At 44.5% G+C, this 27,009-nt stretch overlaps 2 protein-coding genes across 4 annotated transcripts; one reads left to right on the top strand and one right to left on the bottom strand.

Annotated features, from left to right (window-relative positions):
• Nucleotides 1-508: 508 nt before the first annotated feature.
• LOC111838714 (uncharacterized) lies at nt 509-12,945 on the bottom strand. 3 transcript variants are annotated; one of them, XM_023801970.2, is made up of 12 exons: nt 12,861-12,945; nt 11,850-11,916; nt 8,026-9,110; nt 6,028-7,177; nt 5,275-5,416; nt 4,751-4,878; nt 4,632-4,667; nt 4,083-4,372; nt 3,504-3,592; nt 3,197-3,414; nt 2,991-3,039; nt 509-2,891 (listed from the first exon to the last, which is right to left on the bottom strand). In XM_023801970.2, exons 3-12 carry the CDS (start codon nt 8,938-8,940, stop codon nt 2,693-2,695), a joined length of 3,216 nt encoding a protein of 1,071 aa, XP_023657738.2. In that variant the 5' UTR covers nt 8,941-9,110; nt 11,850-11,916; nt 12,861-12,945; the 3' UTR covers nt 509-2,692. The 3 variants fall into 3 exon arrangements, with proteins under 3 accessions (XP_023657738.2, XP_023657730.2, XP_023657746.2); XM_023801962.2 differs by lacking the exons at nt 11,850-11,916; nt 12,861-12,945 and adding an exon at nt 10,226-10,296; XM_023801978.2 differs by lacking the exons at nt 4,632-4,667; nt 11,850-11,916; nt 12,861-12,945 and adding an exon at nt 10,226-10,296.
• Nucleotides 12,686-27,009, top strand: malt1 (MALT paracaspase 1). Its single transcript, XM_023801990.2, has 16 exons — nt 12,686-12,983; nt 14,740-14,977; nt 15,340-15,506; nt 16,135-16,274; nt 16,893-17,040; nt 17,241-17,419; nt 17,542-17,638; nt 18,838-18,882; nt 19,257-19,460; nt 22,038-22,215; nt 22,628-22,699; nt 23,072-23,199; nt 23,486-23,635; nt 24,075-24,232; nt 24,332-24,457; nt 25,332-27,009. Exons 2-16 carry the CDS (start codon nt 14,826-14,828, stop codon nt 25,806-25,808), a joined length of 2,421 nt encoding a protein of 806 aa, XP_023657758.1. The 5' UTR covers nt 12,686-12,983; nt 14,740-14,825; the 3' UTR covers nt 25,809-27,009.

The raw sequence follows: 27,009 nt of genomic DNA, 5'->3' as shown, positions 1-27,009 counted from the left end.
ATTTCTACAGTGCCTGGGCAGTGACCGTCTTCATGGAGGATGTCACCCATCATTCCATGTTATTACTTCATAATAATATAATTAGCTGGTTGATATGAAAATGTATAGCCATGATGTAACACGTTTAGGGCTGGAAATAAAGAAACATTGAGATGGGAACATTTGGTTGTTGTTTAAGTGAACAGGGCCCACAGACGCATTCGGAAGTCTCTGCTTTGTCCCATCCGCTGGCCCCAAATTGTATTCAACAACCGTGATGGAACAGGAACATCATCCATACAAGTGATGAATAATTATATAGCCTACTATAGACTGTATATACTGTTTCGACCAATCAGATCAAGCGAGCTGCCTATTTGGACATCCTGCAGCTGGCTCCTCCCCCCGGTGCTTAGAAGGCAGTCCCCATTAGCCAATCCCATGGCTTCCCTGTATATCAGTGTGGTTTCCCAATGATACTTATTGTGTTATTTTATACTTCAGAGAATCTTGGTGCCATGAAATTAAGTTGTTGTTTTGTTTTTTTTTATAGATATAAGAGTAAAACAAATCTACAATTATTTGTTGCATAACCATTCCTAAAAGTAATTATTTTCCTGTGGGAATTTCCTTCCCAAGATTTATTAGGTGGTATCCATCACCCCAATAAACAACCTTCTCTGACACTAAATGACGCCCCTCCTGGGTTTTCACATGATTTGGTTGGCAAATATGTAAACACAACATAATAACGTAACTCTGCTCTTACAAAAAACTATCTATATACAAAAGCAACATATTGCATACATGATCATAATTCACAAATAAATGTTATATATACAGTACCAGTGTAAAGTTTGGGTACACCAGTTTCAAACTCAAACCATAATTATCTATCCTTTATGTATGGCTGTTACCAGGAGTAGAAGGTACTCTTATGGATTAATAAGTCAAAACTAATGTACTTGGATCCAAATGCTGTGTATTTGTAAGATGCAGAGGGTGAGTAAATGGTTCCCTCTGCCAAGTATGGAAGCATATCTGGGGTCTGGGGTTACTTTGCTGGTGACTAAGCCATAGTATACTTCAAAGGTATTCCATTCCATCTGGGAATTAGGCAGTCCTTCATTGTTCAGCCATATAATGACCTAAAACACAGCTCGGAATTTTATTAGAACCATCTGGAGAAGAAGGGAGGTGAATTACAGCCTCCAGTCCCATCGGAATTTTATGCGATGAACTGTGTAGGAGAATCAAAGCAAAGTGATTCACAAGAATCCTACATATCTGGGTGCATCCTGCATATCTGGGTGCCCTCAGATTAAGCGAATGCCTTGTGTTTGTGAAGCCATTATGAAGGCAAATGGTGGCTTTTGATTTTAACTGTGTTGGCACTACTTACGTTATTTTTTAGTATTTACAGAAAAAAATATGATGTAAACATCGGAGGAAAAAACTTAGGAACTTTTGACAGGAACTATATGTTCTACACTGGATATTTACACTTACTGATTCAGAATAAAATAGGAAAATATCTTGTAAAAAAAGATACTACTACTACTATTACTACTACTACTACTAATAATAATAATAATAATAGTCCTTTCCATCATATTTTGGGAAGCTGTGGCAGCAGATTGTCATGCCTTTCATGTCTCCTGTTGTCTCTACCTGAAGGACTCACCCTCAGGGTTCCGTCACTAGTGAGGTTTTTCATTAGGCCAAGCAGAACTCACTTTCTGGGTCCCGTCACTAGTGAGGTTTCTCATTAGGCCAAGCAGAACTCACTTTCTGGGTCCCGTCACTAGTGAGGTTTCTCATTAGGCCAAGCAGAACTCACTTTCTGGGTCCCGTCACTAGTGAGGTTTCTCATTAGGCCAAGCAGAACTCACTTTCTGGGTCCCGTCACTAGTGAGGTTTTTCATTAGGCCAAGCAGAACTCACTTTCTGGGTCCCGTCACTAGTGAGGTTTTTCATTAGGCCAAGCAGAACTCACTTTCTGGGTCCCGTCACTAGTGTGGTTTTTCATTAGGCCAACCAGAACTCACTTTCTGGGTCCCGTCACTAGTGTGGTTTTTCATTAGGCCAAGCAGAACTCACTTTCTGGTTCCCGTCACTAGTGAGGTTTTTCATTAGGCCAAGCAGAACTCACTTTCTGGTTCCCGTCACTAGTGAGGTTTTTAATTAGGCCAAGCAGAACTCACTTTCTGGGTCCCGTCACTAGTGAGGTTTCTCATTAGGCCAAGCAGAACTCACTTTCTGGGTCCCGTCACTAGTGAGGTTTTTCATTAGGCCAAGCAGAACTCACTTTCTGGTTCCCGTCACTAGTGAGGTTTTTCATTAGGCCAAGCAGAACTCACTTTCTGGTTCCCGTCACTAGTGAGGTTTCTCATTAGGCCAAGCAGAACTCACTTTCTGGGTCCCGTCACTAGTGTGGTTTTTCATTAGGCCAAGCAGAACTCACTTTCTGGTTCCTGTCACTAGTGAGGTTTTTCATTAGGCCGTGCAGGATTTCCTTCTCCCATGACGCTTGCTGCCACCTAAAGTGTTCAGCACCAAGCAATGATTTAAATAATAAAAAAACAGTGTTTCTATCTTGTGGATCCAAGTCCTACTGATGCAAGTTTGATGGAAAATTTCCTTTGTATAAGAAAGAAAACAACACGATACATTTGATTTGTCCCTAATTTCCAGGTTCCATGGCCCCGCTTTCTCAGGGTCTGGGCTTGTGGGGGTCGCCCACTGTCTTTTTCTTCAGGGTCGGCTTTGTCTCGTTCCCTGGCCTTCTGGCCTTCGGCTGGGTGGGTTGCAGGGACTGCAGGCCCAGTAGCGTGCAGAATCGGTTACACTGGTGCAGCGCCCTGAACTGGTCGATGAAAGATGTGGCACAGTTCCCCCTGAAGCCCCTGTACCTGAGAGAGCATCAGAGCGACAAAGCCGTGAACATAGCTGACCGCTTAATGGAGAGGTCAGCTTGCTTTAAATTCTCACCTTCTTCTGCATTAGCTTACCCCTTTCTACATGTCGCTATGCCAACGTCGGTCAGCTTCATCCCCACACCTGAAGGGGTTGAAAACACCAGATGATCACAAAAAAAAATGGTTTTTCTGTCTATGATTGTGGCAAAACCTCGATTTCCGAGCGATCCCAGACACGCACTTTTCCCACACGTTAGCATGTTAGCCATGCTAGCGTGATGACACTGCCCACTGTGTACCTTGCATGTCCGTCACCAGCAAGTTTCCCTCCGTCTTGTGGAAGACCCAGTGCTGGAAGGCGCAACACTTCTGTCCCGCCTCTGTCTCCCGCCTCGTCAGGTTGACCTCCCTCCCGTCCCGAACGGAGTACTTCACAAAGTCTCCAATCAGCTCCTCCTCCAGTGTGGCATAAGGAATGTCATTGGAGGGCCGGTGTACCAGGTAGATGGGAATGATCCTGGGGCAAAGGGACCACAGAGACCAGGATCAGGACGAGAGGAAGGCCTGATTGGTCACCAGGACACGGGGGGTGGGTGTCATACTCACTCGGGAACTTCCCCGAAAGCCTCCGCTGATTTTGCCACCTCTTTGTAGGCCTTGATGTACTCCCGAGCCGTGTTCTGAGCATGACACTCCTGAAACATAAAACAGACATTTTAAACCAGTAACCCTCACATCTTATCCATTCATATTTATTTCCAGTAACTGCTTATCCCAGCAAAGCCATACTGATTTCAATCCTAAGTACAGAACGTCAGCCCATTGTTCATACACACAAAACCAATTTGTCACACGACAAGCACGATTTAATTTTTGTGGTGTGAGAAGACACTTAACCAGAAGATGGAGAACATGCTAACATTGAAACAACACAAAACTTTATTACTCACTGAGCCAATGATTTACACTGTTCATTGAAGTACAGATTGTGATTCAGTATTAGAAATGTATTGCCATTCTTCAGTTGAGTAGCCTTTAATTGAGGTATTTGCTTGCTTGCTGACTCAGTTGTAAACTTCAGTATTATTCAAAAGCATAAACTCAAGGTTCCCTTTCAAGTGACTCAAAGCCTTGCAGCTGGACAACTAACACGCTTCCTCAGAGTTGTGTCTCAACACTACTCACCTCCACAGCCAGGCTGTAGTTCTTACAGACCAGCTCGTCGCTGCTCTTGGTGCCGTAACTGATGGCGTTGTGCACCTTCAGCACGCAGGGCTGTCCAGGCCTGAAGGCCTCCAGCAGGCCATCCAGGAGCTTAGTCCGGAAGGCCCGCCGGTGCATGCCTTCCCCAAAGTGGACCCCCTCGGTGATAATGCTGGCTGCCTCGTGCTCTCCAAAGTACTGCTCGCAGAGGAAGTCCTCCCTGAAGAGCAGTGGGGCACATCTCACATCCTCTCTAATGCCCTTGATGACTTCTGTAGAGAGACAGCCAGAGTAACATCAGAAGTGAATAGTATTGGTGCCACTTTACAATAAGGCTGCCCTTATAAAGGGATTATGAATGGTTTATAAGCAGGTTATTAATTAGGTTGTAACACTTTGTAAATCATTAATAGACAATTATAAACAAGTTATTAATCTTTAAGAAGTTTTCTTATTATTAATGAGTTATAAGTGGCAAAGGGTAGCCTTATTGTAAAGTGATACCTAGTATGTTTAGGTGAGGGAACTTACGTGCAGGGCTGTGGGGAGGGAGAAGTTCACTCAGCACTGTGCAAGAGAAGGTGGTATCAAAAACGGAGCCGTGATGAACGACAAAACCAAGGTGAAATGACGAGCATGCGGTGGTGTACCTTCTGCGGTCAGGTGGAACCTTGAGGACGCCTCACCATGAGGACCACTGAGAAGACACTGATAGGTCCCCAGGTCCGAAGCAGAGGCCTCTGCAATGGCGAGCGAGACCTGGAGGGGATCACCTGTACTACAGAAGAGAGCAGAAACTCAGTTCTCGAGCCACGGCTCTTCATTAAAGGTTCCAAAAGGGGCCTTCAGATTGTCCCTGTCGATTAGATAGACAGACAAGTGAGAGTCCAGCTTGGGGTCAGAACACAGAGTCTGCTATTAATCCAGCAGCTCTGGAGCGGTTTTGGTACTGAAACCCAAAGAGACCAAAAATACTGGTTGTTGTAGTCTATTAAACAGTCCATGACCTCCTGCTTATGTAATACACAGCAACCACAAAGGGCCAGATACCTCAATGCACTCATTCATGCTCAAATGATAACATGCTGGATGTTAAAATAAAGGGTATTTATTCAGATGCTTAAATGATAATCTGCAGGAGTTTGGCCAGAAACCAAACACAGTTACAGTGTACCTTCTCTCCTGGCCGGCCAGAAGAGCGCCATCTTTGGACCAGACGATGGAGCAGTCGTCCGTGACGCACCCCAGCAGACAGAGCAGCCTGAGGCCCGTGTCCCCGCCCTTCTCTGGCCAGATGTCCCGTAACACGCTGGAGGCTGGAGTGACACACAGGACAGTCGTTAACGCTCCATTCTGGCAGCTCCACCCATGCCTGAGAGAAGCCTTAAAAGCCCCTGGGCTTGTTAAACAAGCTGAGCTCTCGGGGACTCTGGTTACTACTGACCGGCAAAACGGGTGATTCACAAACTGCATGCCACAGTCTGCCAGCTCAGAGACCCCAGGGGCAGGAACAGCCTTTCAGTAAGGATGTCCTACCTTGGGACAGGCAGAGGGGTGTAGCAGAGGGGCCAGGGCCACTACAGAAAACTTTACTTAAACCAAAGTGTTTTTTATGCTCATTATGGTAATTGCTGTTACCAGGAGTGTCGTTAGAGATTTTGAGTCCCATGAAAACATATCATATTGGGCCCCCAAATTTGTCCAAAAATTTTTATGGCCCCTGTCAGTCAGGGGCCCTCGGAATCATCCTAACTGTCCTCCCCCCCCCAGCTATTACTGTAGTATTACTGCAACATTTAATGCCAGCTGAGCCAGCAGTAGATCATTGCTTAAGCAAGTTTTCTACTAGATGTTTTTAGCTGAGTAGCTGGGTACTGGAGAGTGGTGCAGTGTTCCAGGACCAGGACTGGAGCAGCTTCCCGGTTACCTTCCTTCACCCTACGAGGTCGCTCTTCACTCGCTTCACGTTCAGGCCTTTTATGGGTCGGTGGTCCTGAGGACTTATCTCTGTTATGCTCTGCTGGCCGGCTATCTCCTAAAGTAGCGGTGCGCTTTTCTTCACTGGATAACTGCCTGCTACACAGTAGGTCATTCTTATGCTTGGCTGTTTCACACTGAGTCAAACGAGTCACTTGGATTTGGGAATGTTTCTGTTCGTTCCCTGGGCTGGAGCTTTCTGTCACCGTAACGTCCTCCACCACTGCCATGGTTCCACCTGCCCTGTCAGAACTTTCCCAATTAGCATGTATCTCCAGAGATTCTCCACACTCCTGTCCCGTTCCAGGTACCCCCAGTGCGGCTGCCACGACCGTCCCCTCAGGGCAGATAAGGTCCCCCTTGCATTCTGAAGATGTTTCCGGTACGCTGGGACAAATATCAGCACTCTGCTGTCCTTCACCATCACAAACAGTATCAGTCTTTCCCATTTTAGCCTGCCCCAAGGACGTCTGACTGTACACGTCCCCCAGACAAAACGAACCAGCATGAAAGAAGACGTCATGGAGGTCGAGCGTTAGACACGCGACGTGGTCTTCCTTTGAAAGTATCAGGTTCTCAACCGTCACTATGATCACACTGGCGAGCTCCTGGCCAAGGGCCCTGACTCCATGAATGGGATCCGTCCCCGTGGGGTCAAAGGTCACGGCTGTCAGGGGACCTCCAATTGACGCCGGTTCTTTTTCTGGAGTAGGGCCGTCACTGCCGAGTTCGACTTGTGGCAGGTCTCCATGAAGATCCTCATCAGCCTGATTTAGGGAAACCTTCTGATGCACAGCTTTAAAACTGAAACTGTCACCGGTTGAGTGTGACATGCTCGGTAAGCTGATGTCAGTCTGGCCATCCTCTCCCGACACTGGGGCCTCATGCGGTGGGGCTTCCTGCCCGCAGGGGTCCGCCAGTATGCTAACGTATAGGTTCTCACGTTCTTCCCCTTTTCCACAGTTTTCAGGGCAGATAGTCTCACAGGCTGGGAGTTCCTCAGTTACCATGTCGACCGTCCCTGTCGGTCGCTCCCTGAACTCATCTTCAGGCCCTGGCAGGGGGTGATTTGTCACCTCTGAGTTTCTGACAACACCCATCTAGATAGAAACAAAAAAAAAAACAGTCTAAATTCAATTTCATTTTAATTGCAGCATTACGCTCAAAACATCAGATAAGACTACGTCACGACCAATCATGAAACAGTTCAGCAAAACAACAATGATCATTTATCACGATTTATACAAGACTGAAACAGACACTGAGAGATAAGCTTGAATTATGGTGCCACTGTTCACATAGTTTAACGCTCTTTGGTTTTTATTATTGTGAATAATGATCTGCCCTCCAATGGAGAAAAATGAATATAGTAAGACATCCTTATTTTCATTCTACTCTAATCATGCAACCTTAGCAGCTCTTTGTTAAACCTTTCAGCTTCAGCCAGGCCCCTGTCAGATACCATTATCACCAAGTGTCTCTATAATTAGTTGTTTTATCTTTCTGTCTGTGTTTGTATGAACCAGCTTAAAGCCAGTTTAAAAGCTAAACTTCTGAATGCACAATATTTGCAATAGTTGTCTATCTCTATGGCCATCAAACAATCAAGACAGCATATTTCACAACACTGACACTCTAATGCTTCATTCTCAGATTCTACCTATAATGTATCTTTTGTACGTGTTTGTAATGAGTGTTTGTCTACAGTTCGATGGTTGTTCTTTATTGTCTGCTGTTATACTTATTGTGTTTTTATTTGTGTTATAGTCTAAAGGTCAATAAAAACTTGATGCTTCACAGTGTCTTTAATAAACCTGCCAAAGACTATTTTTATATGCACAATCGTGAAAGACGCTTTGAGTAAAAACATCCACTTAATAACCACATGTAAAAGTTAAGGTAAGCCATGGTAAGTACTGAAGAGCTTTACGCAGATCCCTGAGCTCACCGTTGGCCACTGTGGCACCGGAACTGTATTGGAGTATTGAGGTACTCTGAAAATCTCATCAATGGTGCACACAAACACCTTCCTCTGGTCATCACGTTCCTCAGTCATCTCCCACACTGTTGCACTTTCCATCCCAGGAACGGGCTCCATGATGCTGCCTGTGAAGGTAGCAGTAGTTCCAGGGTATCTCATCTCAAAGGACCTCCACTGCTGGTCCAGGTCTATCTCCAGGCAGGCTTGGTTGCTTTCCACCCTGGTATGATCCTGTGGGCATGTGCTCGAGTTCACATCCTCCGCTGGTTTGGTGCCCTCCTGATCTGGCTGTAGCTCCTCGCTCTGGTCTGTGAGGGCCATGGCAGATTGGGTCTGGCTGATTGCAGTAGAAGATTCAGGGACCCCCAAAGTAACCATGTCACAGTTTGTGCTTATCCAGCTGTCTGAAGACGGCCCTCTTTTGACAGGGGAACACCACAGTTCTGAGTAATCATCTGACTCATCACCTAGCCGTCCAATCCGGGCCTCCGTTCCCCTATAACCCGACACCAGCTGGCTCACGGCTCCTCCAAACACCCCCTCCTCCGTGACCTTTCCCTGAGCTGACGGCAACTGCACGTGCAATCTGTCCACGTGGCTGCCGGGAGCTGAAGGGGCCAGATCATCCCCACCTGTTGCCACCTGGCTGTTATTCAGCTCCAGCTCATTTTCACTGCCGAACCACAAAGACGAGTTGCTGGGCGCCTCACTGCCATGTTTGTTTACATCCCCTGGGCTGACAGGTCTATCAATGTCCTCTGCAAAATGAGAATCACAGCCTGTTTCCACCTCCTGAGAGCCAGAATCCTTAATTTCGAGGCATGTTGCATCCGTACAGTTTCCCCTATGATCTTCAGTGGGGTGATTCAGATGGTTTCCCATGGTTTGTAGGTAGTGGCCAAGCTTCTCACACCACTAGAGTTATAAATTGTAAGTTGTGCCAAATTTTTTATTTATTTTTTTTTTTGGGGGGGAGGGTTAAAAAATGACAAAGTTCAGCACAATGGCACCTCGTGGCTTGTTTGTCATGGAAGCCAGACTCCTCTTTTCACCTTCAAAAAGAAAAGAAACCGTTTGCAATCTTTTTCCACTTAATAAAAATGTCATCACTTCTAAGATGCAAACAGAATCTAGTTACACTAATCCTGCAACAGCTGTTTTCCATTTAATTGAGATGCGCAATTACTAATAGTTTCATCGTTTCTGCGATAGATTCACCCCCCCATCCTGGTTTGTTCCCAGCCTTCTACCTGTATCCCTCCAGGATAGGCTAAGGCTTTGTTTGATATCAGTGCCAGCATATTCGAGTTATTAAAACTACAATATTCCTTTGTTGCTAAAACCCTGTATTTGTTTGGTTATTTTCTTTTCATTAATGAAAATGTTATTTAATGAGGCGTGAGATGGAGAACAAGTAAGCTAATTCTCAGGGTGCTGTATCGAAGCTGGTGAGGACTAACCCAGTTTGTCATCCGTTTACTATGAACCGAAACCCACAAACTAGCAGCTGACGATCGTCACTTTTAGATCAAACATCATTAATGAAAAAAATCTCTATACCGTATATACGCGACAGATTACTGTAAGCCCTGCAATATTTGTGTCATCCATTGTAACGTAGAATAGTGTGACAGGTAGGAACTAATGTGGATGGTAGTTGCCCTCGGATGGGGGGGGGGAAGCAGTTTTGTAATGAAAAGGCAGCAGCAACGTGTTGATGGACGGGTTCTTGGAAAAAGAAGTTGATTCATTAAAAGGGTCTGCGGTGAGCCGCAGCTACCCGATTCCAGCGGTACTCTTCGATTTAAAAAGTGGTACAACAGTCGTCTTAACCTCGGACGCTACAATAGCGTGAAATATTATCATAATTAAACTCCTGATGGCTTGTCATGTTGGAATTTCTACAGATACAATAACTCATAACAAACATTCTTGTATCAACATATCAATATACGGTCTTGTCATTAATTCATTTTAGTTCAATCTCACTGGCTAGTAGCTAACCTTTTATAGGCCTATAGTGTGTTATAAAGGCTATTGTATGTTTTTTAAATAAAGAGGAAAGTAATATTTAGTCAGCTCTTTCCCTCCCAAAACAGCAGTGTATTCCTCCAAAGAAGGATCAAGTGATGCCCCTAATACGTGTTCACAGAAAGCTTTTCCATACCTGTTTCACGCCGTAGAGCTGGATTTACTGACGTTGATGCAGGAGCTGGGGTTAAAAACTGTGCTGTGCTTAGGGACTCGGGCTATTTTTACAGTGACCCTGCACCCCCTCTACCGTACACTGATCTATAGTTACCTGATAGCGAAGACATGTGCTACTCTTGAACACTTAACACCGCAAATCTATATCTGTGCTATCTCTACGTTAGCTAGCATGCTAAACTTCCACTTGTTTTTTCACTTGCCGGAGTCCACGCCCATCGAGTGACGCCTGTTGTGGTGGGGGGGGGCTGGGGGGGGGCTGGCCACACCACACTCCCCACGCCAGGTAACATAGACATGCCGTTCGGCGCTGACGGCAGGGGTGCCACTAGAGACTTTTGGCCCCATGAAAGCATTCGATATTGGGCCCCCAACCCAGACTAAATCCAATAATGTTCCAAATTCTTGTGTTCTCCAGTTGAACTACACATAATGTACAAAATGTACAAAATGGTACAAATAGTCCTAATAATACATTGTACAAATAATACAAAATGGTGCAATTGTACAAAAAAGTCCTTATGTGTCCATTTCTGTACTGTAAATTAGACTAAAAGCTGAATTAGCCTATAGGTAGGGTACGATTGGCAGACACTTGAGGATACAGCCACAGTGACATGTAATTGTGCCCTCAAAGGTACAAATCGGTACTTTTTATGAGTGTGTACAAGCCTATACCCCCTTACTAATGTACATTCAGTATCCTTCCTGCTCAGGGTGAGGCTTTAAATGCCACCCGCATTACTTTTTATATTCGTATGTCCTGTTATCCATGTAATTGTAGAAGTATGTGAAAGCACTGATGATTCTGCTATAAATAGCAAAAGTTTCCAACATGTAAGGTGACATAGTGTTATAATACACACATCAGTATTAGGAAAGGGGCAAAGCATTCTGGTCAGTAATATCTACAATCTGAGCTATTGAGATATCTACTGGTGTATTCTTGTTAGGGTACATGTGAGAGTTCTTGATTTTCATATAATGTCACTCAGTGTTTGTCAAACTGGTCCTTGGAGACCCCCAGATGGTCCACGTCTTGCTCCCTCTCAGCTCCCTGCCAGGACGGTCTGGGGGGATACCTGAGGACCAGGTTCAGAAACACTGCCATAGCTAACCCTATCATTTTCGATCCTAATCCATATGCCCCCAAAGCTCCTAATTTCCAAACTGTCATTTTTTTTAATTGGTATAATTACTCTAGTACTTATTCGAGTACTTTTTAAAATATGAAAAGGCATTTATGCAGCAGTAAATAACTTCCACGCAGTTTCCATAAATTACTGTGAATATATAGCTCATGGGAGGTGGGCCAACCAATCAGATGTCTTGGTCCCACCACCTCTAGTTGCTTGGACCCACCTATTCTACAGTCTGATTGGTTATCACTCTGAACTAATCATTTTTTGTTCTTCCCTCAGAACAGTTTTGTGGAAGTAAAACTCCCAGGAGCGAATACATAGCGGGGAGCACTGCCGGTGGAATGTCCCTGCGGAGGCACTCAGACACACTAGCTAACCTAAGCACATATTTTGTGCTATGGGGGGGAATGTGGTACCTGGAGAAAACCTGAAATGACTTACTGTCCAAAGCCTGGAGGAATTAGCCTGCAGGTGCAGCCACTGAGCCAGAGGCCTCCTGGCACGTAATCTGTGAGATTAAATATCGTAATGGAATCTCAGGCATAAAATACCAGTAGGTGTCTGGTGGATTAATTACAACTATAAATACTGCCATCATAACTGGTGCAACACAAAATAGCTTATGCAGTGGTGTACACATAAGTTGGCAAATTTCCAAGATCAACGGGTTTCATTTCTAGTAAATAATGTGGAATTATAATATATTATATTTTACCTTTCCAGATTATAGTCTTGCCTTGTCAGTCTCTACAAGAGTCCCAAAGAGAACCTCTTTCTGTTCATCATTGCATATATGTATCACTCTATATGTACTATTTTCATCTTTCACATTTGCTCAAAAAGGTGCACGATACGACTGCATCCACACTTGCAGCCCTTTGCACTGTGTGCAATAGCTGCACTGAGATCGAATCTGAATTACACCAACTTGACCGCATGATATTATTATTATAATTATTATTATTCACTTTAGCTCCATATATTTGGCCACGCGTCGCTCACCATACTACGCTGTTTACTGTGAAGGTTGCACAGGGCAGTCGCGCGCTGTGAAAGTCTGCTGCGCAAGGAAATGAATCTTTATATACAGTATGTTTATATTTATATAAACACATAGTTTCCTTTGTGAACGGTGAACGCGATGAATACATTTCAACATTAAATAATTTCTGTAACTTCTGTAAACGTTTCGTAATCTTAATTCCTACGTTCGTCGCACGGCTTTACCACGCCAGACACTAACCAGAAAGTAATACTAGGCAAATTAACGTAAGGACGTGTTTTTCAAACGTCGGATTCATTGTGGAGAAATAAAATCACACGTTTCATTAAAAACAACGCTGGTATTGAGCTTTTTATAGGTTTGGTTCACTTGCGATGAACGAAGTGTTGAACAAAAATTCAAGGAAAGCACACCTCTTTTTTAACTTCATCAGGAAGTGAAATACGTACGTAGCAGCTATCGGTTTCGGTACACTTTCTGGTTTTCCCCCGCACTCGTCACCTTGACATATATTTACTGGCTCTTAACACGGAAAGTATTGTGCATAATTTATCGTCACTACACGACAAACAGTAAGTGACGATCTGCCTGCTTCCCCGTCGCTGGATGCTTTCTACATTAGTGCTTTATTTGTGCTGGTTGTTTTAATGAACCTATTTCAGTATCATCGTGATACATGTGCGAAGTCACGCACGGTTCTTTTACTATAGTTATTGGCCAGATTATTAAAAACGCTTGATTCGAGGATTTGCCGTGGTACTGCATTTAAAACCGCCCTTGAGAAATAAATGGTAATCTCTCACTAACAGTTAGTTCATGACATGCAGGTGATTGAGATATAGAAATAATTTATCTGATACTTATTTCCGTAGCATCTCCATGAATATAGCCTAACCGGTTGGCTTAAATATCACTTGCATGAAAACAGATCTGTGCACCATAAGTAGTGGCCATAAATTAAAAAGAGGTTTTTATGTTGTTAAGGTGGCCAATACGTGTGTTTATTTTGTGGTGTTCTAGCTGTTGTGGTCGTGTACGAATGAATTAAATGTTTCCCGGAAAAGTACTTTTGTTCAGTTATACAACTTTAATCAAGTGAAAAGTAAGGAAAGTGACATGCGTAATAAAATAATTTTTACTTTTCAGGCTGCAAAATGGGTTGTTGATATAACTAAATTCTGTGATGGGTAACATAGGCGGTATTGTAGGAGAAAATATATCTCAGATCAGGATTGTACAAGTAACACAGTCAATTAATGACCGTAAAACTTTAACATATTTTCCGGTTACTGTGATTGAAAATTTAAGAATAATGAAACTTTACGATTGTATGTACCAGTGGCTTTCCAAACAATGTTTTTTTTTTTTTTGCAGTGCAATACATGTTATAGTTCACGTTTTATTATATTAGGCTACTATTTTACTGATTGTTATTGGTCGTTAAATAGGGAGGCAGGTAACGTTAAAGATAAAGCCATGCACTCTGCAAGGTTTCTGGTGCAAGTAATACAGTCATCAGTATTAATGGGTCAGCTAAAAAACAAGTGTAATTTGATGATTTAGTGGAAAATCCTGTTCATGGGACACTGAGCTGTGAGGGAGATTTATGGATAATTTATAAGATTCAAATAACTGAAACCTACTTTAAACTAAGTGTGCTTCTCATTGGTACTAATTCATTTGTTCCTGTTGGTTGATTCTTGGTCACCTTATTGGTGCAATTTTATTTAATTCAGTGTACATCTAATTACTTGTGCTACATCGCAATAACTGTACAAACAGAGGCATTATTACGCCATGGAGGATATTACATAGGGTCTCAGGAAGGACATAATGACAACTGGGAGAGACACACTATATTTCTAGACAGGTGACAGTTTTCTGTAGAATAGATAATATATTTGGTGCTGATTATTTGTTAGAATTTGCACTGGTTACAAATCTACATTGTAACAGTTGTCAGGATTGGATAGCATCAACAAGAAAACCTTTTTTTTATTGAAAAATATACCTGTTTGATATTCAGTTGATGTCACCAAAAATAAAACAGTATGGCATGACTGTAGACAGGTTTGTAGAGTCTCAGTCTGGAGTCTCATCTGGGCACAAGATTTCTTGTGCCGTATAAACAAATTTAAGTCCTATTACTCTCTTGGTGTTATGTTTATTAATGAATGTGGTGATCTTGGTAAGAGAACAGAATAGTTGTAGCTTAAAAAACTCCAAAATGTTCGCAGCTGTAAAAGCTGAATGACCCAGCAGCTTTGATGTAAATGCTCTGCTGACGTTTCTGCAGCTTTGACTTAATGAAAATTCTTCTGTCTACAGTCGACCAAGGCAGATGAAGCCGTGAGGAGCATCATCTTGTTTTTTTCCATTTCGTCATTTTGGGAGGATAACCTGACATTTTTGAGATGTCAGACGGCCCTGACTGTTATTCCATGAATATTAACCTGCTGAGAGAGCCTGTTCTGAGGCGACTCTGCGAGATACTGGACAAGACAAATAGCAAAGGATGGCGTAAACTGGGAGAAGTGGTCAGCAATGACAGACGCTTCAGAGTGAGGTGGGGACCAGGGTCATATGGAACAAGCCAACACCTGCCCCCCCCCCCCCCCCCCACTGCCACAGGTCATGCAGGAAACACACTGAAATGCCTTCTTCTCAATTACCTGTTGGAAATACTTTCCAGAAAAGAAAAATAGAAAATCACTTGATGGGGACTGAAATATATAAATTACTTAAGTTTAGTAAATCATGCATACAGTATTCAAAAGTAGTAGGTTATTGCTGGTGTGGGCATTAAAGCTCTATTGATTAGCTGTTGGAGACACACTTTGTTCAAAGGGACTCCTTACTTCTGAGGAAACTATGAGTAAACTGTGTGTAATAGGCCTGAGAGTCTTGGTTCTCCTTCCCGTACTCTAGCTCGGACGAGATGGAGCGATGCTCCCTGAAAGTTCTGGAGCTGGAGGGAAGCCCAACGCGCAGTTTACTGAGGCTCATGGGAGATCGTGGCTGCCTGCTAAAGGACCTGGTGGACTTCCTGCAAGCTATGGACCACACCGAGGCTCTTCAGTGCATTAAGCCCGCTGGTATACGCATCTGCAACATTTGTGCTGGTGCAGTTATTCTGTGTTTGCCCTCTGATGGGTTGGCACCTGGTCCTGGGTTTTTCGCTGTGTTGCGCCCTTAGCTTCCAGGATAGGCTCCAGATCCCTGTAACCCTGTAAAGGACAAAAATGGATGGATGGATGGACGGACAGATGGATGGATGGATGGATGGGATTTGCTTGTTTCATAGTCTGAAGTATTTTGCAGAATTATTCCTAAAAGTCCTCGCTGAGATCCCCCAGAAAAGCCTGTTCCATTCAGACCTTCCATCAAACAGTGCTATAGAACTTATTAATATCATGGATAATGAGGGGAATTTGCTATTTCAAAAGGCCATCACTTGCTTTGGTAGTAAGGTCCTTGCCACAGTAGTAACATTATACCATCCACCCTCAATCGACTTATTGTGCTGAGGGACACAGCGAGGAGCCTGGAGCCTATTTTCAGGGAGCATAAACTATGGAGAAAGGAAAGACCCAGGGTGGGATGCCAGTCTGTACTGGGACATACTGGGATTCTTTAGGAATGATACAGTGGTGCAACTGGTTTTAAGCTCTTATTTCTTGTCCATAAAAGGTTCTTAGAATTACTCTTTGTTTTTTCTTTTAGACCCGTCACCGTCACTAGGAATAAGAATTGTCATGCAACCCCAGTCTGTATCCGCTGTACCTGGCCAAACGGTTCGACTTGACTGTCACGCCATGGGAAATCCAGGCATGCAGTACCAGTGGTTCAAAACAAAAGATGAGGCGAGTACTGTTCGGGGACACTTTTGGGAACTTCCAGTGTGCATGGTCATTTATCCGTGGTGTCTACGCTGTGAAAAATATTGTGGTTTTACAGAATAAATACACAAATTCTGTGTACATGGAGAGAAAAATCAGGTTCCCATTCCTCCAAAAATAACATTTTTTACTGAATCTTCCAAATGTTCTTTGAGAGGAAGAGAACAAATAAAGTCAGCATAAAATAATTTAGATTCATGATACTTTAAATAGAGGACTTCCATCCATTCACCCTTGTTCTACAGTAGTGTTTCCCAATCTGGTCCTCGGGGGCCCACAGACAGGCCGCATTTTTGCTCCCTCTCAGCTCCCAGGGGGAGCAAAAACATGGACTGATTGTGGCTCCCTGACGACCAGATTGAGAAACACTGTTCCATACCTTATTCAGTTTTGTTCTTATACCATTTATAAGATATGAAACAAAAGTCAGCGCAAAGGACTCAAAAGAGAAAGAAGAACCACATTGCATGCCATTCCTTAGTATAACTGTTTTGTCTTCATCTTGTCTATTCCTGTTGTGGAGAATTATGAATCCAGTCCACTACTTAGAGCTGATTGATTTAGGATGGGTGCTATTCTCAGGTGCCTAATGGAATTTCCCCAGAACTGGAATTTAGTCCAGTGCAAGTAAAGGATACCGGTTACTACATCTGCCGGGTAAATTATGGCGGCACCTTTGAGTTCAGCAATTGGGCCCAGGTGGAGATTCTGGATGCCACACTGACAAGCGGTGAGCATACTCTGCTTTTTCTGGATGTTAGTGGCAGTTAGCAGTGTGAAGTGCTACCCAGTGCTAATATTATGCTAACTATGCTAATATTAAGGTAATATTATGACGTTGCATGCATACTTCATGCCTTCTTGATGAAGACTCTGAACTTAAAGGTCTTTATTTGAAGACGTGACCTCTGCACACTTGCCCCTCCCCAGGCATGATGTCCCAGTCCTTAGAGGGCCGGGTGAAGGTTGTGCTGCAGCCCCAGGATCAGAGGCTGCCCGAGGAGGCCGTGTTGGAGTTGGAGTGCGGGGCAGTGGGGAGACCCATACCGCAGTATCAGTGGTACAGGAACGGGGTGCCCCTCCAGCACGCCTGCAAGAGGAAATACACGGTGAGGAGGTGGAGGACCCAGACCCTACAGACACCTGCTCCTCGCGTATGGTGGGCCTGGAAGGCTGCCTCTAGCTTTTGCTTTCCATTCACACATCCCCCGTCTGTGCCCCGACGCAACAGGTCCATGTAGCGACCAAGGAGCACGAGGGGAAGTACCGCTGCATGGTGTCCATCAAGGATGAGCGCACGTGGTCGCGGGAAGCTGAGGTCCTCATAGGTGCGTCAGCGCGGCGGTGGCTGAAAATGGTGAATGAGTGTGACCGTTTTAGCAGAAACGGGTTCGGCGTGCAGGAAGACGAGTGTCTACTGCTCAGAAGTGCTGCTTTTGCAATAATACGGAAAACTTTCAGATATCAGTTTCATTTATTTAAGGTTAACTTAAAAATCCATAATTCATGGCAAGATGAGTGAAACTTGAGGACTTGTTCTTTCATCTCTTTTCTTTTGTACTCGAGTGTTTTGTGTTCAGCAGTGAAACCGCCATTCAAGGCAGTTTCAGCAAAGATTCGTAGTTTGCAAAGTTGGAGATGTTAATACAAAGAACTGAAGTGTTTCTTGGTTTTGGTGGACAACAGGCAGGAGGTGAAGACATTGACTTAATCCCTCCTTCACCTGGATACATTTAGTATGTAGTTCATTTAAAAAAATATTACATTTCATGTTGTCTTGTGAATTTACACATTACCGTGTTTTGACTATGGCCAACCCCAGTAGTAATGAAACAAAAAGACTAATGCAGGAAGCATGAGGAGCTACACGTGATATTATTGGATTATAGAGGAGATCCCCAGACCATCAGCCATTCTGACTACATTCCATAGGACGAAAATAACTGTGTCTGAGACATTTTGAAACATGACTTTTGCCAAAGATGCATTGATCTTTTCTGTTTCCACAGAAGGACATTATCACAATTACTACTTGTTTTCGTAATCCTATATGTATGTTTGATTTCTATTGTTTCTTTCAGTGCTTGTAGTACTGTCGTTAGTATTTGATTCATTCGTTTAGTGTATCTCTGATTCTTAGGGGATATTTGCCCACTGATCTTACCTATGTTCACAATATTCTGTGGACATACAAAGATAAAGATATTAGTTTGCCTACTTGGATTAAGAGGACACATCATGCATAGGGTGACCATATACTGTATTGCTTTGCAAAAAGAGGACACCAGGGGGCAGGAGGCAAAGAGAGGCATCAATAGTGCAAATATGGACTCAGAAATTATTCTGACTGTAGCAAATACCAACATGAAAGAAAGTAAAATCCTGGACATTTCAGGCATTTTTAGGTGCCAAACAAGAGGACATGTTCGGGAAAAAAGAGGATGTATGGTCACCGCAATCATGTCGGAAAGTCGAGCAGCATGATTACTTTGATGCTAATGACCATATTTTTGTGTGTTGCCTTCAGACAGTGATGATACCACCAGGTACCGGACTGCAGAAAAGCCCTTTGGTAAGTTATGGAAAAACCCAAAACCAACTACCAGGAAGTAACTTGTCTGGGTTGCCAAGCAGATCCACGATGGTCACTGATGTTGTGGCTTCTGTCCTGAGACCGGGACTTGCCAACGGCTTTGAGGGCGTTACTTTGAGCCGCTGTAGAAACAGGCCAGGATCTGGTTTCAGCCAGTATGTCGATGCCCCCACCACACGTGTGGTTTTTACCACCAGAAGCCCAGGTTTCTGTCTGTACCTCCTGCATACCTCACTGATGAAAGTGCAGTGATCACATGACCGACTTCGGTAGGCTGCTGTACGATTTAACACATAACTGCTGGCTGACGTAAGACATAAACCTGATGGGTGTTTTTGTCTTTGTTCCTATAGCAACCGACAAAGTCGCATTGTTGATCGGGAACCTGTCGTACCAGAACCATCCGCAGCTAAGGGCACCCATGGTCGATGTGTACGACCTCACCAACTTGCTGCGGCAGCTCAACTTCAAGGTGGTGTCCCTGCTGGACCTCACTGAGTCAGAAATGCGCAACGCCGTCGACGAATTCCTGCTGCTTCTGCACAAAGGCGTGTATGGTGCGTGTATGACGCGTGCACAGTGCAGGTATGGCACAAGTGCAGACCACGTACACAGTGCATATATGGTGCATTGGAGGCAATTTGTCTAATTGGTCATTGCATAAATTACACACAAGCCTAGAGGGTGAAGTGGAGAAAACCTTTGGCCAGGCATCTATTCCAGACCAGGGGCCTGTACTACGAAGCGGGATTACTGGCTTATCAGGGTAACTTGTCGGATTTAAGGTAGTCTGGGCAAAATGTAAGTGAACGAATACGAAATCCATTTAAACTGTGGTACCTTAAATCCGACAAGTTACCCTGATAAGCCAGTAACCCCGCTTTGTAGTACAGGCCACAGGCCCAAGTTTTGCACCCATTGAGGTTTTCTACATCTTAATGTTACTCACTTAACATTTACTAAAACTACACTCAATATTCTTTGCTAACAAAAAAACTGACAGTATTTTCACCATGTGAGTATCTTTATTAGCAAGAAAATGTCATATCTTTGATTTATCAAAGTAACCTCCTCTAACAATTATAACAGCAGAGAAAATTCATGGCATTCTTTCTACAAGGGACATTGAATACTGCTCTGTTTCATGGGTTGAAACACTTAACAGATGCATTTAAAGTTAAAGGACAGCCTATAATTTGACTCTGCCATCACCACACAACCAGTTAATAGGATGTCAGACATGCACTTTTACATACTCTTACATGTTATAAAGGAAACTTGTTTTATTTGACTTATATTTTCATTTATAGTTGCTCACTCAAATTTCCAAAGCTTAACGAGAATAAAAAACTTTCGTGTGCGAAAACTTTTGACTGGTAGCGTACATATCTGAGCCAAGGCCAGTATGTGAAGTGCAAATACCTGGGTATAGGAACAAAAAAATTAAACAACAGGAGAAATGTCGTGCTGGGTTTTAGCTATTAGTGACAACTATTTGCTGAAGGGCAATTTAAGGGCCATTTAATAAATAATATTTAATAAATAACGGTGAAAGGTAATACTGTAGCATTGTTTTCAGAGATGTGGAAATAGTGAGTAGAACTGTTGACAGAAGTGGGCTGTCTGTGGTTTACAATCTTATCAGATTTTGCATGTAACTTCCTGTGGAAGACCTCATGTCAATAACCATACCTGCCGATACTGAGAACGTGGCATTCAAGGAGCCGGGGTTCAGCTGCTGGGCTACGGGAATGGAAACTTCACTGAAAGCTCAGCCCACACTTGAAGCGGCAGTCGACGTACATTCGCATCAACGTGCCTTTGATTTATCAAAGTACTAAGTACTTGTTTGTGAAATTCTAGCTGTCATTTTTGCTTGTGACTTGACACGCGCCGTGCCGCTCCTCTCCAGTGCCCTTCGTATCCAAGAATACTAAGATATCAAATTGTGACAGATTTTTCGTGACGTACCATTGAACCTCGATTCGAAAACACACGCCTCCACGGACACTAATGACGGCATTTGGTGATGTCTGTCCCGCGACGGCAAGCCGTGATCGCTCCGCCAGAAACGTGAGGTCCTCACGTGGTTCCGTGGAGTGGGTCCAGGATGAAAAACCCAAGTGAGGGTTTAATTTTATCAAGGCCACATGAAACCCTTGCCAGGAGGGCAGCTGAAAACGTACCTTTGGTGGGGGGGGGGGGGGTCGGCCTCTGGGACCCTGTGAGACGAGTGATGAAGTTGGCAAAGCGTTGTGCCGGGTCCAGTGTCATGTTACCAATGGGATGACAGATAACTCATGTCACAGTGCTAGTGGTCGCCTCTACACCTGATATCAGACACCGGGTGGGGCGGGGTTCAAACGATAGCTTGGGGGGCATCACTGGGGGGGGCTACAAAGGGGCGGTATGTCTTCTAGAGGATTGCCAGTGACATAACCTTTTATGGGGGATGTGACATGTCATAGCTAATATCATGTGGAGACTTTAGTCAAGAGCTGCTCTGTGGTCACGTCTCTGTCTGATGGGAGTCGTAGCTGCTATGTCTGCTCTAAATTCAGATCTGTGTGCCTAGTATTTTCCTGGCTTGATGATATGTTTGCGTACTAAGGCCTGAATTCCAGAACTGCAGATCCAGGTATGCTTGGATTCATGCACAGAAGAGTTCCTCTAATCTACATGATCACATGACGTGGGCAGGGCTGTGGGTGAGGAGCTGCAGGGCTGGTCAGAAGGGGATGTTATTTTTAAAACGGTGGTTTTTAAACCAGAGTTTTCCCAGAAAAGCGCCTTGAAATTGGTTGCTGCGCTTTTGATAGAACTTAGTGCCATTTGGTCATGCACTGGAGACAAGCTCATTGCTCCCACACCCCCTCAGAGTTCTGAAAATCGTTAATAGTGCTTTAATGAAGACCGCGTGTTCATTGGTAGGCGTTCCCAGCCCCCCCAGTCCATTGCCAGTATTCCACCAGGCCCAGGAACTCTGCGGGTTGAGTTGCTACCTGTCCTGCTATGTCCCGTATCGTTTCACAAAAATACCACATTTGTCTTACCTTTCCATGCACAATAGGTTGTGAAGCCCTCTTCTTCCACAATGTCACATGACCTCGCAGCTGAATGTCTCTCCCGTTCAGGACTCCTGTACTACGCGGGCCACGGCTACGAGAACTACGGCAACAGCTTCATGGTCCCCGTGGACGCCCCCAACCCCTACCGCTCGGCCAACTGCCTCTGCGTGCAGAGCATCCTGAAGCTGATGCAGGAGAAGGAGACTGGCCTGAACGTCTTCCTGCTAGACATGTGCAGGAAGAGGTGCCCTGTAACCCCAAATGCCGCCTCTCTCATTTCCTGTCCTGTTAAGGGCGATCTGCCGCACTTCTGTAACCATAGCTGTTTGGTCACCATCTCCCTGCCCTTTCTCTTGACATAACGTAGGTAGAGCGGAGTTAAGTAACCCATGAGTCATCCCGTTTGTTCATTGTGTCATTCGGTGATAGACATCTGAGACCCTGCTGTGACATACTGAACCATGGATTGCTCATGTACAGAAGTAGATTCATTGTTTATGTTGCTAGATATTTTCAAATGGTCTTTATCATCTGGATTGCATTTTTCACAAAAGGAGTAAGTCTAATATCGGACATGAAAGTTTAATGTTTGTTTAGGAGAAGTAGTCTGAAGATGAATAGATGAATTACCTGGTTAATCGCATTGTCTTCCTTAGGAACATCCACGATGATACTACACCCAACGTCGTGTTGAGAGTCACAGCTAACATCGTCTTTGGATATGCGACGTAGGTCTATCGCCTCCGTCCTTCACAGCGTAGATCTGGACAAATATGCTGCAAATGATCTTCAAGTGTTTGATCGAGTCTGTCTGAAAAAGTTACTAAATGAAAAACTTCTACAAAAAGTTGGTCATTATACTACATAATGCGTCAGGTCAAAATAACATGATTGGGGCATGTTCAATTACAATGCACGGAGGCATTAATATATCTCTTTAGATATATTGAGCCATATCAGTATATATCTTTTTGCCTGTTTGACATTTTGAAATATTGGGTCCTGCTCAGATAATAAAATCAGGTAACCTTGAAAGAGAGGGTGAGCTCTTGTTCTGGTTCGGAACCCGCTGGAACATTAAACGAAACGTGCTCTTACAGGTGCCAGGACGCAGAGGCATTCGAGCTGAACTCCAGCGGATTCACCAATGGCGTCTTCATCAAGTTCCTTAAAAAGCGCCTCCTGGAGGACGAGAAGATCACGGTGCTGCTGGACCGAGTGGCAGAGGGTAGGTGGAGAAGGCCGAGACACAGACTGTTGCTGTTCGCTGAACGCTTAGCCTGTCTTCACCCAAAAGCTGTGGATAATGTCGTTTTGCAAGGCTGATGCCCAAAGGAGATTATTTGTACAGTGACCACATGAATGCTGCCTCGCGTAATGCACAAATATCTCATACTGCCTTCCTAAATATAGTCGCAGTCTGTTTGGTCCTTGAATGGTGCACATATCCCTATTGTGATTTCAGCAGTGTCACCTTTAGCCTCCGTCACCATAACGTGTTCTCTCTCCTCCAGACATGGGTCAGTTTGACCCCACCAAGGGCAAACAGGCCCTGGAAATCCGCAGCAGCCTGTCGGAGAGGCGCTCTCTAACCGACCCCATCCTGCCCAGAGGCTGCTCGGACGAGGCCCAGGCTCGCAACCTGCAGTGGGCAAAGGCGCACGGTACAGCTCCGGCCCCAGCATCCCGCTCACACTGCAGGTTCCCCCGGAAAAGCCTTTGGCGTCACATAGCTGTTCTTGGCGGCTGATAAAACTCCCATGATGCACGCAGCCTTATGCTCCTACACCTCCCACATCTTTCCAGACATACGGTGCTTCTTCAGATGCACCTACACTCACCCAAACAGACGACGTTAATACGTTATATTAGCCAATTATCTGATAACAGTTGCAGTCACCTTTTCCATAATTTGCTTTCTGTAAGATAGAACATGACTGAACCTTTACAACACCTTCTGTTCCATTTTATCTCAAAATACCAATATAAGAATACGTACGAATTCCAACATTTGATCATAAATCCTACTATGCCCTGAAGTTATATAGGTAATTAAATACATTGACTAATTTTTGTGCCATTTGTATGTGTGACTGTTCCCAGAACTGCCCGAGAGCATGTCCCTGAACTTTGACTGCGGGGTGCAGATCAAAATGGGCTTCGCTGCAGAGTTCTCCAACGTGCTGGTCATCTACACCAGCATCGTGAAGAAGCCCGAAGACATATCATCCTGCCAGGCCTATGTCACCAACTTCAGCCCGGTAAGACTGCACACCCAATCACAAGCTGACATCACCCGACCAGACACCCCCCCCCCCCCCCCCCAGGTACCACTGGCATACTGTCTCCTCTCTTCTCAGGAGCTTGACGTGGACCCCAAGGAGATGAACAGGGTGACCCCTGAGGAAACTGGAAGCTACCTGCTGTCCAAGAATCTGCCTCAACACTGCCTGTATACCCGCCTGAGCTGCCTGCAAAAGCTCCGGGTACGAGGGGGCTGCGTTCTGTCAGCACACCTGCTTCCAGTGTTTGGGCCGAGATGCCATGTGCTCATGCAACTTGTATCTGTTCATAGCTACTGTTCAGGCTTTCTCATTAACTGAAGTACGAGGATAAAACCATTGAAACAGACCCCTTCATTAAGATCATTACAGGCTATTATTAAACCGCTAAGATATTGCAACGGCAGGTAAATGGATTCAGCTAAGACATACAATATAATTAGGTGGTGTAGTCCCTAGCAGAAACAAAGACTTTCAGATCTTAGTCCTCCAGGACCATGATTTAATTTTAGGATTTAAGGAACTGTAGTTGTGCTTGGATCAGTGGATTAATACTTCTTTCATGTGGTTGGGATTGGAACTCGTAACAAATCACTTGAATAAAAACTTACAAATGTTCTTTGAGCTAATAGGTAAGATCACTTGAGTACAGTGTTGGGGAAGTTACTCACAAAAGTAATCCATTACAGACATAGGTGCAAAGTCAGGTCCAGAATGTCCAACACTGTCCAGAAATCCAGACTAAGGTTTTGTTTCAATCAACCAGCTGAGTACTCTGTGACTGTCACTCTTTATGCCCAGCTGGTTGGTTGAAAGAAAACCTTGGTCTGGATTTGAATTTTATGGACCTGAACTCTCTCTTTAATTGGGTCTGGAGCCTATCCCAGAGGCTACAAGACAGGGAATAACCCCGGATTTGTATAGGCAATGTACAATAATATGTGACCATTTATGTGAGTAACTTCCTCAGCACTACTTGCATGTTATATGGATGATGATAAACAGCAATTAAGTCCTTCATTGTTCTCCCAGCGTAGTCTGGCTGTCTTCCTGATCTCTCCCTGTTTCTTCTGTGCAGGAGCATCTGGTCTTCACAGTTTGCCTTCAGGGCTCCTTCACAGCCGTGGAGGAGCTGGTAGACTGGACCATGGAGGTGAACATCGGGAAGCCTCTGATCGCCAAGCTGGACCTGCACCGGCCCGTGCGCCGCAATAGCTGCCTGCAGACATGCCTGATGCCCCACAGCCCCTCCCACAGCCCCTGCCACAGCCCCGGGGCCGAGCATCTCCAGCAGCACTGCTACTTCCCGTCAGCACACGGGAGCACGTACCTCGAAGTATATGAGCCTTCCCATAGCTCCCACGGCGCCCTCTACTGGGGGCACCCGCACTGCGATCCTCCCTTCTACAGTCGCTACCACATGGGTGACGGTGATGAAGACCCTCCCTTTCTGGAGTCCCACAGTAGAATTAACATTCCCATAGAAGCCACGGACGACATTGACGATCTGCAGACAAGCTTCATCAACAGCCTGCAGATTCACGGCCAGCAATGACACGCTGGTCACTGGGCCAAACAGTAGCATGTTGTTACCCGTAGCATCCTAACAGTCCTTGTTCCTGTTTTATTTGTATGACAGCTGGTTGTAAATGTGTAGAATTTTGTCATATATACTTTGTGAATGTAACCAGTACCCAGAAGGATTCTGCTCTGTAAAATAGCCAGCTGTAAAAATGGGTAAAACTGTGACTTTAGGAAAATAATATGTCTTTCATTTTTTGTTGCCAATAAGGTTTCATCCGCGGTGAGTACTGTCTGAATAATCTCCTCTGCAGCGTAGCACTTAAGTCGTTATTACATTTCTCATTACATAAGCCGCAGACGGGGATTACCTTAAGCCACTCTATCTGCATATTGATACCATCACCGATTACGCTTGAAATCTCCGCTACCTAGTTAATTCTTGCCAAGTCAGAATATTTCATTTCCTGTCGGTGCCTGAAAGCTCGAGGCCTCGGCGTATCCAGCATAGTGTCTTATGCAGCACTGTTGGTCAGTTGGAAGCAGGACAGCATTGGCTTCGTTTCCGTGCACTGGACAGAAGATGTGCTGTTCGGACATCCCTGGTATTACAAATGCAAGTTGTGTGGATTATTATTGTCTGTCTTATTACTATTAATAAAATGTTGGTTATTTAATGTAGCTATCAATCACTAATCCAACACAGGGTCTCAGTGAGCAACCAAGGAAACGGATAAAAACATACAAACCCCAAAAAAGGGGGCATTGGTAACTGTGGGCTGACCATATGGGCACCGTGTCCACAGGGGGGCGCCGAGCAGAACAAACCCCATAACCATCCTCTTCCCATTATGAATGTTTGTGATTAATATGATTATATATTGCTCTTTTAATATGGCACACAATGAAAGGCCTGTGATGTTTCCCCTGTGTCAGACGCATTTCTGAATTCTGTGAGCCAATAATCAGCTCAGTTTCTTTCTGACAAAATGTCATATGTGCCGTTGCCCAGAAGCACTTAATACTTTTAATGCTGGATCCCATTTAAACCCCCGTTTTCTGTACCCACGTGTCTCATGCAGGGTTGCGGGGGTCCGCAGTCTATCCCAGAGGCTACGGATGCAAGACAGGGAATAACCCCGGATTTGTATTGGCAATGTACAATGATATATGACTGTGTGAAAAAACATTTTAAATGTCAAATATTTAAACATGGCTCTACATTTTATACTTAA

The sequence above is a fragment of the Paramormyrops kingsleyae genome, chromosome 2, assembly GCF_048594095.1.
Source record: "Paramormyrops kingsleyae isolate MSU_618 chromosome 2, PKINGS_0.4, whole genome shotgun sequence".
NCBI classification, from domain to species: domain Eukaryota; kingdom Metazoa; phylum Chordata; class Actinopteri; order Osteoglossiformes; family Mormyridae; genus Paramormyrops; species Paramormyrops kingsleyae.
The sequence above is the reverse complement of the archived record's forward strand: the minus strand, read 5'-3'. Positions and strand labels throughout refer to the sequence as shown.

What these genes read in the sequence shown, in the direction of transcription:
- malt1 (XM_023801990.2), top strand. Translation starts at nt 14,826, where the DNA reads ATGTCAGACGGCCCTGACTGTTATTCCATGAATATTAACCTGCTGAGA. An exon ending in GGAAGCTGAGGTCCTCATAG is followed by an intron (nt 17,639 to 18,837) that starts GTGCGTCAGCGC and finishes TGTTGCCTTCAG; the next exon opens with ACAGTGATGATACCACCAGG. An exon ending in CTAGACATGTGCAGGAAGAG is followed by an intron (nt 22,216 to 22,627) that starts GTGCCCTGTAAC and finishes TGTCTTCCTTAG; the next exon opens with GAACATCCACGATGATACTA.
- LOC111838714 (XM_023801970.2), bottom strand. Translation starts at nt 8,940, where the DNA reads ATGGGAAACCATCTGAATCACCCCACTGAAGATCATAGGGGAAACTGT. An exon ending in CTGGCCGGCCAGGAGAGAAG is followed by an intron (nt 4,879 to 5,274) that starts GTACACTGTAAC and finishes TCTCTTCTGTAG; the next exon opens with TACAGGTGATCCCCTCCAGG. An exon ending in ATAGCGACATGTAGAAAGGG is followed by an intron (nt 2,892 to 2,990) that starts GTAAGCTAATGC and finishes ATGCTCTCTCAG; the next exon opens with GTACAGGGGCTTCAGGGGGA.